Source organism: Tenrec ecaudatus, chromosome 6 (genome assembly GCF_050624435.1).
Source record: "Tenrec ecaudatus isolate mTenEca1 chromosome 6, mTenEca1.hap1, whole genome shotgun sequence".
Lineage (NCBI taxonomy): Eukaryota > Metazoa > Chordata > Mammalia > Afrosoricida > Tenrecidae > Tenrec > Tenrec ecaudatus.
This window is the reverse complement of record NC_134535.1, coordinates 135,183,672-135,201,450: the sequence shown is the minus strand read 5'-3', so window position 1 is coordinate 135,201,450 and position 17,779 is coordinate 135,183,672. Positions and strand designations below refer to the sequence as shown.

Below are 17,779 nucleotides of genomic sequence, written 5' to 3'. Positions count from 1 at the left end.
TGAAAACCCAAATTGCTTGCTCATAACAAACGGTAAGCTATAAACTGTACCTACTTGAAAGTAAGGAACCACCTTATAATAGGCATTTGGCATCTGAGTTTGGCCCTTTTAGAGAAGAATTGGGCTCCATCCTATTTTAGAAAATTGTTGTCTATGGCCATACCACCCTGAACGCGCCCGATCTCGTCTGATCTCGGAAGCTAAGCAGGGTCGGGCCTGGTTAGTACTTGGATGGGAGAAAATTGTTGATCTCTATTATGACCAAGTATTATTTCCCCTCATTTGTAGTAATCCCTTAATAATTCTCAGCAAAGAATCAAAGGAAATAAAAATAGAGATTTCCAATAAATTATTTGGTTCTAATCTAATACACTTTCATCATTACTTGCTGTTTGTCGTTGGTTCAACGGTCAAACCACAGCTAGGAGCTAGCCAATGTGGGAGTAGTTATACGGGCAAAGTGCCTCCTCACAGTTTAGCAACAGAGATATCTAAAATATCAATTTAATGTTAATCCCACATTACAATGTAATATACACAATCCTAGCCAATACACTTACATGAGCCAGAGAATGATAAGCAAAACTGGTTAGGACAAATTAAATAGTCACAACTCAGTAAAAGCATTTGTTTAACAAATACATAAAACTATTAACTTCTGGCTGAACAATTAAATAACTGTGCTTTGATGTTACACAAAATGACACAGAAAAGTGAAGAACAGGTGAGAAAAGAAATTATACCATTCATCTAACACACAGCCTTTAGCCCACCCAGAGCTAGCAGCAGTCAAGGACTGCTTAGAGAAGTGCATTCCCACACAGCAATGGGCACTCACTGGCTCAGGAGCATGTGCAATGCTTTCTGCAGAGGCTCTTGGAGTTCTTGAGACACTCTTTCTCCGAGATGGGCCAAGCAGTCTTCGATTGAGCTTTCTGGGTTTGCAGGGCTGAACACTGGGGAAGTGTGACGATCAAAGCCAGTGCTGGTGAAGGCTAAAGTAAAAAGAAAAACTGAACTTCATACTCAACATCAACACAAATACTTGTGTTGTACAAGCCTAGGGGCTAAGGGATTTGCTAGGAGAGCAAGCTAGGAAGAAACGCCACAAACAAATGTCAGATAGGCATGGTGGATGTGAATCTTTCTTGGAACAAAAAAGTGCTAAGTCCTCGATTTTGAATTATTGTTCTTTTAAACAAGCGAAGGACCTAGAGAAAAAGCGGCATTTTACAACACACTAACCAATTTCATGTAATAGTACTGACCAATTTAGTATAAGCATGATAAAGGAGAAGCCAATCCTGGCTCTGTCATCATTCTCTGAATAATTCATGAAAACCTTTTCTCTTTTAACCTTTACAAACGAGGTCCTTCTTAACCCAGATTCTAACAGCTTACACCACCCTCAGAGGAAGAACCAAGCACTTTCCCTTTCAAACTCAAACTTGTGCGCCTGGGTAAACTGAATACCAGTGAGGGCTATACAGCAATCATAAAGGACAGATGTTGAGAAAAGTCTTATCCTAGCCTCTTGGAGTCAAAGTACCAACCTCATCTGCGTCCTAACTCCCTCCCTGTTATATAGGTCCTTCCCTAGCTGTAGGAAGAAAAAGCATAGTTAACTATTGTTCTACGATACAAAGAAAATGAAAGGCAAAGAGTATAAGGAGAGCATGGGGTTTGCACCTACTTCCAAGAGTTATCAATCACTTTCCTTAGGAATAGGGTGAATGTACTTTGTTTCTTTGGTCAACCCAGACTGACACAAGGCTTATGACATAATGCTAAAAACTATCTATGTAGAACTCTTACCTTCCATGTAGGAGACCAGGGTTTGATTCCTAGCCAGTGCACTTCAAGGATAGCCACCACTGGTCTATCAGTGGAGGCTTACAGGGTTGCTGTGATGAGGAACAAGTTTCAGTGGAGCTTTCAGACTAAGACAGCCAAGGAAGAAAGGCCTGGAGATCTACTTCTGAATAATCAGCCAATGAAAGCCCTAGGGATCACAATAGTCCAATCCCACTGTATACGGGGACACCATGAGTTAGAGGTTGACTCAATGGCAGCAAACAACAAAATAGCATTTGTTCCAGTAAAAATGAAATACCATAACTTATATATAAAGATCGTTACCATATATACTCGTGTATAAGCTCAGTTTTTCAGCACATTTTTAATGCTGTTTTTGTAGTAAGATTGGGTGCCTCAGCTGATATTCAGGTCGGCTTATACTCAAGTACATACGTATATAAAATCAAACTATATTGACCAGAAAGGACTTTCCTGTGATCATTTAGCTCATGACAACATCAGAAAGAACTGCATCTAAAAAGCACTTTTCAAAAATTAATTAATTAATTAAAAAGCCCTTTGTAAAATTGATCCCTAAGGACAGAAAACAGCTGCCTTCAATTTCATCATTAGAATCACATACCAGTGAAGTGTGCAATGCCGGAGAACATCCTACTTTAAAAGCTGGGTTAAACTGATAAAAATCAAATCACAGCAACAATGAATCTACTAATTAGAAAAATAAACTTACCTTCAGAAATTTCTTTATCCAAAGATTTCAGCTCTTCTTCAATTTCAGCTTTAATTTTTAATAGAATTTCTTGATCCAAAGATTGTGACGATATGTCTAGTTGAAACCCTAAAATCACCAAAACCAAAAAAGTTTACTATCGCGATAGGAAAAGTCAGGACATCATAGTACTTTAACAACTAAGTCCCAAAAAGCAAATCTAAGCTCCTCGTCAGGACGATACCAACTGGGGGTTCCAAAACCAAACTCACTGCCATTGAGTGGATTCTGACGCAGAGGGGTCCAATAGGAAAAAGCAGAACTGCCTCTGTGGTTTTCCAAGACTATAAATCATTACAAGAGCAGAAAGCTCCAACGTAGGTGGCTGATCTTGCAGTTAGCAGCCCAATACTTTAGGAGATACTGTAAAAATAATTCAAAAAAGAAAGGCCTTTGTAGAAGAGTTTGAGGTTATCTACTAGAGTAAGGTCTGTAATTACAGAAACAATGAAAAAACTCCATCACAGGTATGTCTGCCGGGAACTGGGTAAAAAATTTTTCATAAATAAATTTCATTAAAAAATATCATATCTACAAGTATAAATATCCTCTTTCTATTACACAGTGTTCTCACTAAAAAACATGTATGGAACGCTCACCTATTGCTGGATGGAGTTTAATACAGACTGCTATGGAAAACTGTTCAGCAGTCTTCAAAAAGTTAAACAGATTACTGTCATAAACCCCAACCCCCAAAGCACTTGTACTGAGTAGATTCTGACTCAGAGACCCCTCTCCAAGGTTTCTGAGATCCTAAGTCTTTTCAAGAGCAGACTATCTCATCTTTTTCTTGTGAGGCGGCTGGTGGTTTGAACCATGGCCTTTGCAATTAATAGCCCATCATTAACCCACAGGACTCCTTTATGACCCAGCAATTCTACTATACCTAAAAGAACTGAAAATCAGAACATAAATACTTGGACACCAGTTGTTCACTGCAGCACTATTCACAATAACTAACAGGTGGAAACAGTCTAAATGCCCATCAACAGATGAATGCATTTAGAAAATGTACATACTCATAAAGTGAGCATGCTTCAGTTATCTCTTCTGATATAAAAGTTTGCTCCTTTTTTTTCTTTCCTGTCCTTTAAATGATCTATTGGCTTCTCCATGTCATCTACCACTCATGGAATCTGTGACCATCAGAGTCCAATGATATTGAGTGCATGGCACTGGACAACATGCTGCGAAAGACCTTCTTAAAGTGTTCGAAAGCAACGATGTCGCTGTGAGGACAAGGGGTGCTTAACCCATGGGACATCATTTTAATCGTCTCCTATGCACACAGAAACTGGACGAAGAAGGTGAAGCAGCAGCAGCGAGGTCTCTGAATTATGGGACTGGCAAAAAAAAAATGACTCCACCATAGACTGCCAGAAGGATGAACACATTTGTGTTGGAAAATGCATAGCCAGAAAGCTCTTTAGAAGAGACGGCAAGACTTTGTTTCACGTACTTTCTACAAGCCATCGGAGGGGCCCGGGCCCTAGAGAAGCACATCATGCCTAGTAGTGTCAGCGAAAGCTAAAACCCCAGGAAACGCACATTGCTATAGTGGCTGTCACAGTGGGCTCGCACATCAAGACTATGAGGATGGTGCGGGACTGAGCGGGACTGTGTTCTGTTGTATACAGGGCTGCTAATGAACCTGACGCACTTGACAGCGCCTACCACTACTACCACATAGAAATAATGACACCCGGATGCATTTGACAGCCCAGATGAACCTGTAAATATCGAGTGGACTAAATCAACAAAAGGACAAATATTGTATGAGCCCTCATATATAAAATACCTACCGTAGACAAATATAGAGTCTAAAATGTACTAGTGGTTATGAAAGAAGGGGATCATGCCCATGCTCAAAGGAAAGGCGAAAGGAAGACTCCTGAGTCTATTGGGAATGAGGGAAGAATTTGGAAACAGTGGTAATGGATACCCATGACAAACGTACAATTAATGTCACTGGACCGTACATGTAAATCTGTTTAAGTGGTAACTGTCTTGTCAGGTATAACTATCACAATTAAAAAAAACGTGTAGGGAGCTAAACATGATAAAGCCAAGTAACAGAATTATAGCTTATTTTGATGGTAGTGGGAGGTGTCCATTCCCTCACATCTAATTATATGGATTCCTATTTATTTCTCACTCTAGGGCACATTTTTAAAATGGCATGAGTTCTGACATTTTATATGTGCTTTGCTATTTGTTTTTCACACTTGACCACATGATATCTCAGATTCATTTAACTAAGTTCATTTTAGCAATATCAATGTATAAGGAGTGCTTAATTCAGTGCCTGGAACTTGGTAGTTGGCTATACTGTACAGCCAACTACCAAGCTCCAGGCACTATATTAAGCACTCCTTCCTTATATATCAACCCATCAAGCCCACAAAACAATCCTTTTAGAAAGGTACTATTAATTATATACCGTTTGTAGATATGAGAAAATTGGAGCACACACGTTATGATACTAGCCCAGAGGAAACAGACAGCAAATGGTAAAGCTAGGATTGTAACTCCGCTCTAAGATCTGGGCTCTCCAAATGCTTTGAAAATGATGAGGGCAATGAATGTGCAGATGTGCTTTACACAATTGATATATGTATGGATGGTTGTGATAAGAGTTGTATGAGCCCCTAATAAAACATTTTTTTTAAATCTGGGCTCTCAACCACTCTATTACACAGTGTCTCATAATGTTTCAGAGTATAGACTACTGAAGCGAACACCAAAAGCCAAGGACTGCCAACTGTAACAATGATCTCCTAATCACAAGAGTTCTTAGTCTTCCCAGCAAGATTTTAGCCCCTTAAAGATTTTGATTTAAGTATTATGTCTTCCCAGAATCTTCTGTAAGCAGGTATTAGGGCATTCATGGACTCTCGAGTCTCACAAGCTTTGGTTTAAAAACTGGACAAATTATCATCTTACCCTCATTCCTCCTCCTGGCTTTCCACCTACCCACGCCCACATCACAAGTCCTCTCATTCAGTGAATGTACGACAGCTCTGTAGCAGACAGTGATATGACCTATAGTTGGTTTGTTAGACAGGGTTCTCTAGAGAAACAAAACCAGGGCACTTATTACACACACACACACACTGCATATATTTGTGTGTAAGCCAAGTTTTTCAGCACATTTTTAATGCAGTTTTTATGGTAAAATTAGGTGCCTTGGCTGACATTCGGTCAGCTTATACTCAAGTATATAATCGATGGATAGATCTACAAAGAAATAAAAAGTTATGGAAATTATAGTACAGAGTGCTCAGTTCAACTCACTTCTGCGAGACAGCTAATATAATGACAGTCCTTCAACTCACGAGGGCTGCTGGGTGCAAGTCAAGGAAGTAGACAGCCGAGTCTTCTGTAGAGCAATACAGGCAGTCTGGCCATAGGCAGCAAACAGCAGGGCAGATCACCAATAGTCAGCCAGATGACAGGGTCTGACAGTCCCCAGCTCAAGCAATGCATACACACCAGCAGTGTGCCAAAGCAGATCTTGAAGGAACCTCAAACTACAGCGACAACACAGTCCACAGGTTGGGTGTCCCACAGGTAGTGTAGCTCGCAAACTGAGGCAGAGAACTAGCTAAAGCAGCCATACACTGGTCCAATAATCAGAGAGCAAGAGACAGAAGGGCAAGGCTCACCAAGCCATTTATCTCTGCCTTCGAATTAAACTGCAACCTTACTAATCCCACATGTGCTTACTGGCCAGGTTGGTACAATAAACGTATCACAGTTGGTGACCTGAGTGGTCAACGATCAATTCTAAAAAGTTCCCTGGACACTAACCAAGAAGAATCTAAGCATGGAGAGAAAAAGAAAAGAAGAAAGATTTGTATCCAGAGAGAATACATCAGTAAGGAGATCAGAAAGTCTCCAGAAGGTCACAAGTAGGCCAATGATTAGAGACAGCAGCATAGTTCCTTTCATAGGCTTACAAAAGTTTACATGAGATTCAAGTTCTTGCTACATTGTAAAATATTTTAGATAATTTTTCTTCTTTCAAATGATTTTAGTACTACAGAGCATAGATTTTCATTTATATGAGAAATTTTTGATGAAACAAACAGCCCAATTGATACATTCCACAGACTCCACATGTCTGGGATACAGGTGAAAGTCATAATCACACTAACAATCCTAGACTGCTTTCAGCTGAAGGGGTTCAAGGACATCAGAATCATTCTCAATGTAGAAATGTTGATAATCTCTGAGACTCACATACAAATTTATCTGAACACCCTGGGGATCTCTGAACCAAATACTTAGTGATCAAATTTTAGTTAAGGAAGAATAGTATTTTCTTTCCCTGAAGTCTTAAAGTGGTGATGAGTGACATTAAGGAGTCCAGTGGAATAGTGGGTTAAGTGTTCAGCTTCTGACCACAAGGTCAATAGCTGGAAGTCACCAGCATCTCCCCCAAAGAAAGATGAGGCAGTCTGCTTCTATAAGGATTTCATCTCAGAAACCGAAAAGGGTAGTTCTACTTTGCCTTATTGGGCCATTATGACATGGAGCTGGCTTGATGGCAGTGAAGTGGAATTACTGACAGTGGATTTTTTCTGGGCATAGGGAAAGAGCCTTCCTTTTATTACGATTCCATTTTGCAAGAATTTCAACAAAAGCAGAAGCAGCATGGTGTGGGCCACCAAGTTGTAATTCCACTAACTACTCATTCATCCACTCACTCAAAAAGTCAGTGTGCAGGGTAAGCTGTGGGGAGAACCATAGCTCGCTTTTTCAGGGACCATCTTTCTCTCTTTTGTCCCTTTCAATGTGTCTCCTCCCTTCTCTCTGTATGCCTTTTGATTTTTCTGTTGAGAACAAGGCATTGGAATTCCGTAATGCGGTAAATCTAGAAATCAGCTTTCTTCCTTCCTTCCTTGAGATTTCCTGGTGCTTTTCTTTTTTACGGTTGAAAGCAACAAGGTCTGTTGATTTAGTGACTTTTTCAAAGACAGGAATTTATCCCCTTGCCATTTTGCAGCTGGGGCACCTCCCCACCCCCTTCCTCTTTTGTCCTAGGTAACTAACTACAAGCCTCTCAAGGCTGCCCTGCAATACCCACAGCAACGCCCATTGTGCTACCTTCAATATGGACAAAACAGAGACATACAACACTTTGCTTCTATGTTTTAGGTATCAATCGACAGATTACAACAGACACACATAATCATGTATAAGAAGTGGTCTATAGCTTTCAGAATTCAACACAGGAGCCCAAGTTGGAAACGTGGGCTGTGGCTGAAATGTGGGCCTGCTCGGGAACAGCCTAAGGGAGAGGCTTAGACGGCTGACCAGTTTTGACAGTTTGTCTTCTGACAGTTCTTTGGGGAATGAGTGCATGAAGCTTCTAACTCCACTAACTTGGCAACCTCATACCTCACCAATCCTTTTGATTTTCTAAAATGTTACTATTTGATCATGATACTTTGCTCAACAGAAATCAGCTTGGACTAATCACTAGTTTTTATACAGAACCTATTTTCAACACTGTAAACACTTAGGATCAGGAGGAATGATCTCCCAACAATTTGGATGGATTCAAGTGATATAAAATAGGGCTGTTATAAACCAAAAGAAATCTTGTTTTATGTTATTCTTGCTCTCCAATTGCTGCTAGAAAGAATGGCCTACTATTAATTGATCTAAAACTAAAATATCTCTCTCACACGCCACACATACACAAATCTGGAGTTGTTTTATTATTTTAGGATATATTTTGCAAGAAATTCAACAGGGAAGTTTGATTTAAGAAGCAACATTCTTTCAGACCAGATGTTCCACATCCTTCTATGATCCTGTTAAGGTTTATTGTGCCAACCTGGCCAATGAACACATGTGGGATTAATTGAAGGGTGCACAGATAAATGCCTCAGTGAGCCTCGCCTATCTTGTCTCTTGTTCTCTGATGGTTGGACTGGTGTGCGGCTGCCTGCTAGTTATCTGCCTCAGCAGGCAAGGCTAACTTCCTGTGAGACATCCCAGAGAAGCCACATGGACCTACCCTGATGCAGCCCTGGGTGCTGGAGAAGTTCCATGGAGACCCCTGCCAGCACTGAGATGCTTACACACTCACTGATTCGGCTTTCCTCCTGCAGTCCGCATCATTGTGTGTGTGTTGTGAGATTAAGGACTTTGTAGATCAATGTCGGATATACGGGCTAGTGTCAGACTTATGGGCTTGGGGACAGCACTGGGTTGGGATGCTTTCTTTATGTATATTTACCCTTTATATAAAACTCTCTCATAAAATATGAGCATTTATGAATTTTGTTTCTCTAGTCTACCCAGACTAACACAGATCCCACTGATAACCAACCTCTAAGAGACACTTCTGAGTTCAATATCTGTGCCATGTCTAACAATGTAAAATTTTAATCGGTCATTAACATAGGCTACAGATACTGTTCCCTCCTTCAACCTCAGATTATACAATTTACAATCCTTTGGTCACTGGTGCTGGTGTGGATTTAGTTGACATCTTACTTACATGGCTGCTTATTTGGAAACAGGCCTCTAAGACCCCAGACACTATTTTTTCTGATAGAGGGTACCATCTAATTTCTTCACTACACATTGCTATAGCACCCATATCTTCTGTTCCCTTCCTGAAGGTGAGTATAGAACATGGCCATCATCTAAGAACTAGATGTTCTTAAACTGAAGCTAGGGTTTAGTACGAGCCTAAAATCCATTCCTGGATCTATGGTTGTTGTTGTTTTTAATCTGCCTTTGGCTCCCTTTCGAACAGCAATTCTCAAGCTGTGGGTCGGGACCTCTTTTGGGGGTCGAACCACCCTTTCACAGCGCCTGCCCGATTCATAACAGTAGCAAAATTACAGTGATAAAGTAGCAACAAAAATAATTTGATGGTTAGGGGGTTCACCACCACATGAGGAACTGTCTGAAAGTGTCACGGCATCAGGAAGGTTGAGAACCACTGCTGTAGAGACTTCCTTGTTAATATATGGTAGAGAATCTTATCAATCATCTCCCAAGAGCATAAAAATCTCCCGCTAATATTGTCATTAATTAGCTTCTGGTACTAATTTTTAAAACACTGTTAAGAGAGGGATATTGGATCAATGGAGGCTCACTAGATATAATACTGGAATTAATCACTTACAAAGAATAAATCATACTTCATGGCTGGACGGTATTTATACAAACAATGGGAGTTGGTTGTCAGGGAAAATTTATAATTTTCAGTAAGATATTCACTGACAATGTCAGTCACAGGTGTGCCAGAATAATATGTATCTCAAAACAGCACATAGGGCATTGATAGTAAGTTAATGATTGCATACCAACAGTTCAATAATGTTGGTATAGCTGTCTTCTGCTTCTTCACACACAGTGAATTTTCAGTCGTAAGTGCTCAGATTACAGGTGTGTTTGAGAGAGAGTCCAGTTCACCTAGTGGCATTTCCTCATCTGATTTCTTTGATGTGGCCTTTGGAGCATGTTGTACACCTTAAAGTTGCATGATTCAATTTGGCCTGGGTTCCCAGGGTGCCAGAAACTTGACCCTTATTCGGTGGCTATTACTAGGAATACTCCCCATGAGGGTCCTTGAGAGTATTTTTAGTCATTACCCCCCGCCCCCAATTTGGAAGTCAGTCCTCCTGCTTTTCTACCAGCAGACTTGCGCCTGTGTTCTCCTAGACATGTCGCTCCCTTTTCCCTCTCCTGACTGACTTTCCTATTGGCAAGCTTGATGACCCCAGGTTCATTGTGGATTGTGATGCTGTTATTGCTGCTGCTGGGTGTGACAAGCCAAGCTCCAGTGTGACGGAGTAGAACTACCCCAGAGGGTTTTCTAGGCTGTCGTTTTCCTGGGAACAGATTGCTAGGTTTTTCTCCTGGGGAGCTGCGCGTGGGTTCAAAGGGCCACGCTTTGGGTGAGCAGCCAAGTTTTAACTTTGGTGTCACTCGGCTGCATTACTCTAAGTCTACCCGCTGTCATCAAGCTGATTCGGACTCACAGGGTTCCTGGGACTGTCCATCTTGATGTAAGGCAGTGACAGCCTCATCCTGCTGCAGTGCTTAGACCAGCGGTTCTCAACCTGAGGCCCTTTCACAGGGGTCGCCCAATTCATAACAGTAGAAAAATGAGTTATGAAGTAGTAATGAAAAGTTTATGGTTGGTGGTCACCACAACATGAGGAACTGTATTTTAAGGGTCGCGGCACTAGGAAGGTTGAGAACCGCTGGCTTAGACCATCTTGAATTAAATATTGTAAGGAAAAAAATTTAAATCAGTCTCTCCTACTTGGTATTAACAAACTGCCTATCTCTTCAGTAACCACCAAGATATATTATACTTCTATTTCAACCTAACCTAAATTGTCCTTTCTTTTCCTCATTATTCAAATCTATCCACCCATCAAAGTCTAACTTAAGTTTTTACAAGTACTTCTCCATCATCTCATCACTAAATGTGCTTCCCTATCACTAATGCTTGAACATCTACATCGTTTAGTCTGTGCCACACAGTTTTATACTTATTGAGGGTACAAACTCCTTGAGCTGAGCGTCAAACATGTACTGAAAAAGCACTCGAATACTTGATTGATAGACGACACTGAAGAAATCACACACGCAAACACAAAACTACAAAGCCTTTCAGTTTTACTGATCCACAGCAACCTGGATGTGTAGACAGAACACTGAAGAAAAACGGTAAGACAATAAAATGAAAAGGAAACACCGTTCAGCGGAACACAAAACAACAAAGTCATCACTATGTCTTGAAGTTAACGCAAATGAAAAAGTGTTCAAAGAAAATAAGGCATTTTAAACAAGGGCCAACCACAAACATGGGACAGTAAACAAATATTCGTTTTTGGTGATGGAAACAGGACAGATTAATATTGAGAATAGAATGTTGAAAACAATATGATCTCATCTATGATCTCCAGGGTCCCAGGAGTTTCAGGCAAGACTGGATCATAGAAGTCAGTAGAAGCAGTTACTAGGATTTAGCGAGTTTAAAATGACTTGTCCAGGAATAAAAAAAATTAAAGCAAAAACAAGATTAGAAACTAGGTCTTCTAGCAAGTGAAGTTATTTATGAATACTAGAACATATGATTATAATTTTTGATACACAGTAAAAAAAGAGAATGCATGAAATGCTTCATCTGCCATCTGCTTCGTTTTGAAAAAATCTACATACCTCAAGCACATACACGCCCCAATCAGACCACCGCCCATGAGTGACAATAGTGCCTTGGCTGCCATATGCCTTCCCCTGCCTACCAGACTAAAGAAAAGCAGCTGATTAAAGGGTTGTCTGTGCTCGTGAGACGAATGTGATACTGATGACACTCGACAAGTTGTCATGCTTGATAATAAGCCATGTGGAAAATCTAACCCAGAAAAAGTCTATTGCTGTCAGGGCACAAAAGGCTATTTATTTAGCTAACCAATGACACAGACAGATTCAGTGATTTTCATTTAATCAAATCCCCCACCTAGATTTTCAAAAGCACAGAGCTACTCAGCAGGGCCAATGCAGCATGAATCCTGTACTAAAACCCCAAAGAAAACCATTGCAAGACAAACAGACTAACCCCACCGACTGCAGCTTGAAATGAAGTCAAGTGAGTCAGCAATCACCACGCTCCAGTCCTTACACATTTACTCAAAGTAAATTCAAGTCACAAAATTTAGACCATTGTTACATGGATTAGAACTCCCAACCTGAATGCTCTCTAACCATCTGTCCACCCAAATGAGGTGTACAGCAAAATCACCAAGAGAACTTCTCTAAAATACAGATTCCTAGGCCCCTGACATCTGGTTCAGTAAATCTGTGTAGAGCCACTCCATGATTTCTGCTTTATTAACTATTTGGGCAACTAACTTTGGAAAATAACTGCTCTTGACAACCCAAACAATAATAAAATCTAAAACATCTACTGCATATATAGACAACCTGCTTCAATTATTCAATCAGCAGCAAAAATAATTTTCCCTAAGGGAAACTTTATTGAACTGGCAAATTAGAAAACACATTAAAAAAGTTGCCTCCAAAGAGGCTCATAGGGATAAATAACTATGAACTAACAATCAATACTGTGTATTAATAATATATGCACTCCAAGGTAGGTCAATATTTGGTGTATGAGATGTTATGAGGTGTCATCAAGTCAGTTCCGAATCATAACGACGCTCTGTGCAGGGGAACCAAACTGCCCAGCTGTAGAGTGAAGCCTCCAGGCACTGAATGATGGGAACTTTACAGAGCTAGACCTGACGGGGTTGTGTGACACTGCTAAACTAGCACAGCTGCCACCAGGCAGTTGGCCTAAGAAGTTAAAGAAACAAAAGGCCGTGTGTGCACACAGCTGAGAAGAGGCTGTCCTGTCTGAATAATTATAACTTGTTCTTTTGTAACCTGCTAACTTCCTTAGGAAATATTATAGTCATGATCGTTGTTTGTAAGTCCAGTGTAGCACGGCAATGACTTATCAAGTGGAATTCAAAGTAGAGTGCTGGAGGAGGAACAAATGGTGTCTGAATTGGCTGTTAATTGCCCTCAAGTCACTTCTGACTTATGATAAGTACATTAGAAATAAACACTTCCCACTCCTGTGCTGCCCGCCCGCTCGCTCACGCTCTCTCTCTCTCTCTCTCTCTCTCTCTCTCTCTCTCTCTCTCTCTCTCTCTCTCTCTCTCTCTCTCTCTCTCTCACACACACACACACACACACTCACACGGAACTAAATTCCCACAAAAACCCAATGGTAACAGTCATTTTTTGGTTCTAGTGTTACCACAGCTGTCAGATCAGGAAACGGGTATGGGAGGGAAACACATAAACACATAATAGGAACACAACTACACACGGCAGGGCTATATAAATACCATATATATTCGTGTATAAGCTGAGTTTTTCAGCACAAAAAATGTGCTCAAAAACTGGGGTTCAGCTTATGCATGGGTGGGTGGTATCCCAGCAAGGTGTAACATCTCACTGCCCCCTTCCCCCAGGTAACGGGATGAGCAAGCACCAGTGCACCCGTTATCTCACCGCACTCATTAGCACCCATTATCTCCCCAGTGATTGCCATTTCTCTGCTGTTCATTCAAAGCCCCACTGACACTGCAGGGCTTTGATGTTTGTTTACTCACATCTAATAAGCCTTTTAAAGACTGTTTGTGAAGGATGTGGCATGAATGGATGTCATCTGGTCAAACCCAAGACTAACAAAAGGAGGAAATCTCATGGAGCCTGACATAGAGTTAATAGCAAAGTGGGTTCGAGATGCATGGGAAGACATTGCAGAAGACATGGTGCGACATGCCTTCCAGAAATGTAGTATTAGTAATGCTGTGGATGGCAGTGAAGACTGCGCTTTGTATGAAAATGACAGCAGTGATGGTGATGACGGCGATCTCAGTGAGGACAGTGTCTATGATGACCTCACACCAGCTGAAGCTCTGCATTGGGATACGGATGATGATGAGGAATCCAGTTTTGAAGGATTTTAACTCTTTACAGTTTAGCTTGGTTGCTGATTGAGCTCAGGGAATAGTACTCTAAAGGTACCATTGTTGATACCTTATTGTTTTGTTGAACCTATTTTCCCCTTACTGTGCTGGTTTATTAATGTTAAATGACTTGTCATTTTATTTGTTTTTTATATAAAATAAGTATTTAAATATTTGAATACATTACCCCACTGATGTCTCAAATTTTAGTAATTTTGATTATTGAAACTCACCAATAGCTTCTGCATTTTCCACCCTACACTTATACTCGAGTCAATCAGTTTTTCTGGTTTCCCAGGTAATAATTAGGTGCCTTGGCTTATACTCATGTCAGCTTATATTCGAGGATATATGGTAGTTCTCCAAGTGGGTAATAAAGCCCCTTGTGGGGTGCTAGAGCAATCCAGGGGCCTGGAAAGAGCCTTTATGCTGGATTATGGGCAACAGTACATAGCTCCCTGGGTTGTTGTCCGGTGCCATCACTTCAGCTCTGACCCACAGCACCCTACACACACACTGAAGGAAACACTGCACAGTCCTGTGCCATCCTATGTCTGAGCCCATTGTTGCAGCCATTGTAGCAGTCCATCTCGTCAAGGGCCTTCCCTTTGGTTTTCTAATCCACTTATCTGTCACTTATCTACTATGGTAGCGTGTGTGTTGCTTGATGTTGGAAGCTATGTCACGGGTATTTCAAATGCCAGCAGGGACACCCAAAGGTAACTGGTTTCAGCAAAACAAACAAAAATGAAGGAATCAGCTCCCACTTCAGACTGAAAAGCCGCTGAAAAGCTTATGCATAGCTTCGAAGCATTGTCCAACACTGAAAGTCTAAAAAAGGAAGGAGAATATTGTAGGAGATGATGCTGGCAGATGGGCCCCTCAAGTCCGAGGGTTCTCGAAATGTGACTAAAGAGGAGATTATTTCTTGGAGGGAAGACGCCCCTGGGGACATGAGTGGGGTAAAGCCTATGGGAGTGGAACTGTGGGCTCTGCATTTGCTGATGGAGCACAAGTCAGGGGAGAGGGAAACACTGCAAAAATATTCTATTGAGTGGACTGTGGGATGTACAAAGTAGGAGCTTGGGAACATTGGATGTGGTGACAAAGGAAACGGAGATTTGCAATGTTCTGCTTGGATTTTGCTTGTCCGTGTTAGGATGTATCTCAGAAGGGTCATAAGTGTTTTTCTCTTTTTTGATATATGAAACCCAGGATCTGATGAACCAGAGAAAGGGTCAGTGGTGCAAAGGGGGTGTGTGTGAGAAGGGAAGACAATGAATGTCGCGGAGTCCATGTAGAAAAAGATGTTTGGAAACTGACTGTGGTAGCAACTGAACAATTCTGCTTGACGTGACTGAACTATGGAACGATATATATTCATTTTAAAATGGAAATGGAATGCAAGAAGATTGAGATTGTAGGAAAATGGACTGGTGTTGGTCATTCTGAATCAGAAATTCATATAATATACTAAGCCAGGAATAACACAATCAAGAAGAATGATGTGGCAACTTATTGTCAGAAAGGATCTCACTAAAGCATAAAATACAGTGCTATCTGTAATTGGATTATTTCTAACCACCTTCAAGAAAATCCAATCAATACAACTGTTCTTCAGTTTTATACATGAATCAGAAAAGTTAGTGATGAAGAAATTGAATTTTACCAACAACTTTTGTCAGAAATTGATCAAACATGCAATCTAGATGCATTGATAGTTATTGGTAATTGGAATACAAAAGTTGGGAACAAAGAAGAAATAGTAGTTGGAAAATACAGACTTGGTGACAGAAATGAAGCTGGAGATTCCATGATGGAATTTTGCAAAACCAACAACCTTATTCATAGTAAATACATTTTTGAAACAACACAAAAGGAAACTACACACATGAACTTCTCCAGATGGAATATACAGAAGTCATATTGACTACATTTGTGGGAAGATATGAGAGAAGCTCATTATCAACAACTAAAAACCAGACCAGGGGCAGACTGTGGAACAGAATATTAATTGCTTATATGAAAAATGAAAAAAAATTGATTATATGTAAGTGTATGATAAGGCTAAATAAAATTAAAACAAGTCCACAAAAGCCAAAAGAGGGCCTTGAGTTTATCCCATGTGAATTTCAAGAACATCTCAAGAACAGTTTTGATGCAATGAACATTAAAGACAGATCTCATGAGCTGTGGGAGGACATAAAAACCATCGTGTTTTTTTCCCAACCATTTCATTCGGCAATTACTGTATATACTCATGCATAAGCCGAGGTTTTTCAGCACATTAAAAAAAATCATCTCATTGGGAGCTCATGCAACTCTTATCACAATCCATACATAGTCACTGTGTCAGGCACATTTGTACACTTGTTGGCATTATCATTCTCAAAAAATTTGCTTTCTGCTCGAGCCCTTGGTATCAGCTCACTTTCACATCCCTCAAAAAGCCTTGATAAATTATAAATTATTATTTTGTCATGTCTTACCATTGTCTGACGTCTCCCTTCACCCACATTTCTGTTGTACATCCCCCAGTGAGGTGGCTATATGTAGATCCTTGTGATCAGTTCTCCCTTTCAACTCCAACTTCCCTTATACTCCTGGTATTGCTACTCTCATTATTGGTCCTGAAGAGTTTACTGTCGTGGATTCACTGTTTCCAGTTCTTTTCTGTACCAGTGTACATCCTTTGCTTTAGCCAGATTTGTAAGGTAGAATTGAGATCATGATAGTGGGATGGGGGCGGCATTAAAGAACTGGAGAAACATTGTATGTTTCATTGTTGCTACACTGCACCGACTGGCTCATCTCCCCACAACCATTCTGTAAAAGGATGTCCAGTTGCCTACAGATGGGCTTTGGGTCCCCACTCCGCACTCTCCCTCATTCACAATATTAATTTTTGCTCTTTGATGCCTGATACCTGATCCCATCAACACCTCATGATCACACAGGCTGGTGTACTTCTTCCATGTGGGCTCCGTTGCTTCTCAGATAGATAGCCACTTGTTTATGTTCAAGCTTTTAAGATCCCAGATGCTACAGCTTGTGATAGCCGGGCACCATCAGCTTTCTTCACCACATTCACTTATGCACATATTTTGTCTTCAGCAATTGTGTCGGGAAGGTGAGCATCATGGAATGCCAGTTTAATAAAACAAAGTGTTCTTGCATTGAAGAAGTACTTGAGTGGAGGCCCAATGTCCATCTGCTACCTTAAAACTAAAACTATAAATATATGCACATAGATCTATTTCCCCATCATATATAAATATATTTACATATGTACATGCCTGTATTTAGATCTCTATAAATGCCTTTTGCCTCCTAGTTCTTTCCTCTTGTCCCACTATCATACTCAGCCTTCATTTGTGTTTCAGTCATTCTTCTCAGTTACACTGCCCTTGATCAAGCCCTATCAGGCCTCCCATACCCTAGCCATCAATTTTAGATCACTTGTTGTTCCCTTGTCCCTGGGTTAGTTAACACCCACTTCCTTTCTCCTGCTTCCCCCTCTCCCATGTCCTCCTGGAACCTTTGGTCCTGTTGTTTCCTCCTGCCTATCTTATCTAGATAGACCTGCAGAGATAATAATATGCACAAAAAACAATACAGATCAAAACAAAGCAACAAAAGAAAAAAACAATGACAAAAAAGAGAAAAGCTT

The 17,779-nt window shown here is 40.6% G+C and overlaps 1 protein-coding gene across 12 annotated transcripts in view; it reads right to left on the bottom strand.

The window, feature by feature from the left end:
• The window catches only part of BCL2L13 (BCL2 like 13), a 107,937-nt gene that overhangs the window by 51,442 nt on the left and 38,716 nt on the right, over positions 1–17,779 (bottom strand). For 10 of the 12 annotated variants that reach the window (XR_012784935.1, XR_012784936.1, XM_075552260.1 and 7 more), the window contains exons 3-4: positions 2,549–2,656; positions 839–995 (exon numbers count right to left, since the gene is read on the bottom strand). Coding sequence is in view for 8 of the 12 variants with exons in the window: in XM_075552260.1 (XP_075408375.1) it covers positions 839–995; positions 2,549–2,656 (265 nt within the window). In the remaining 4 variants the exon portion in view is untranslated. Of the gene's footprint in view, positions 1–838; positions 996–2,548; positions 2,657–17,779 lie in introns of those variants that run through there. The other 2 variants (XM_075552261.1, XM_075552264.1) reach the window with 1 other exon arrangement.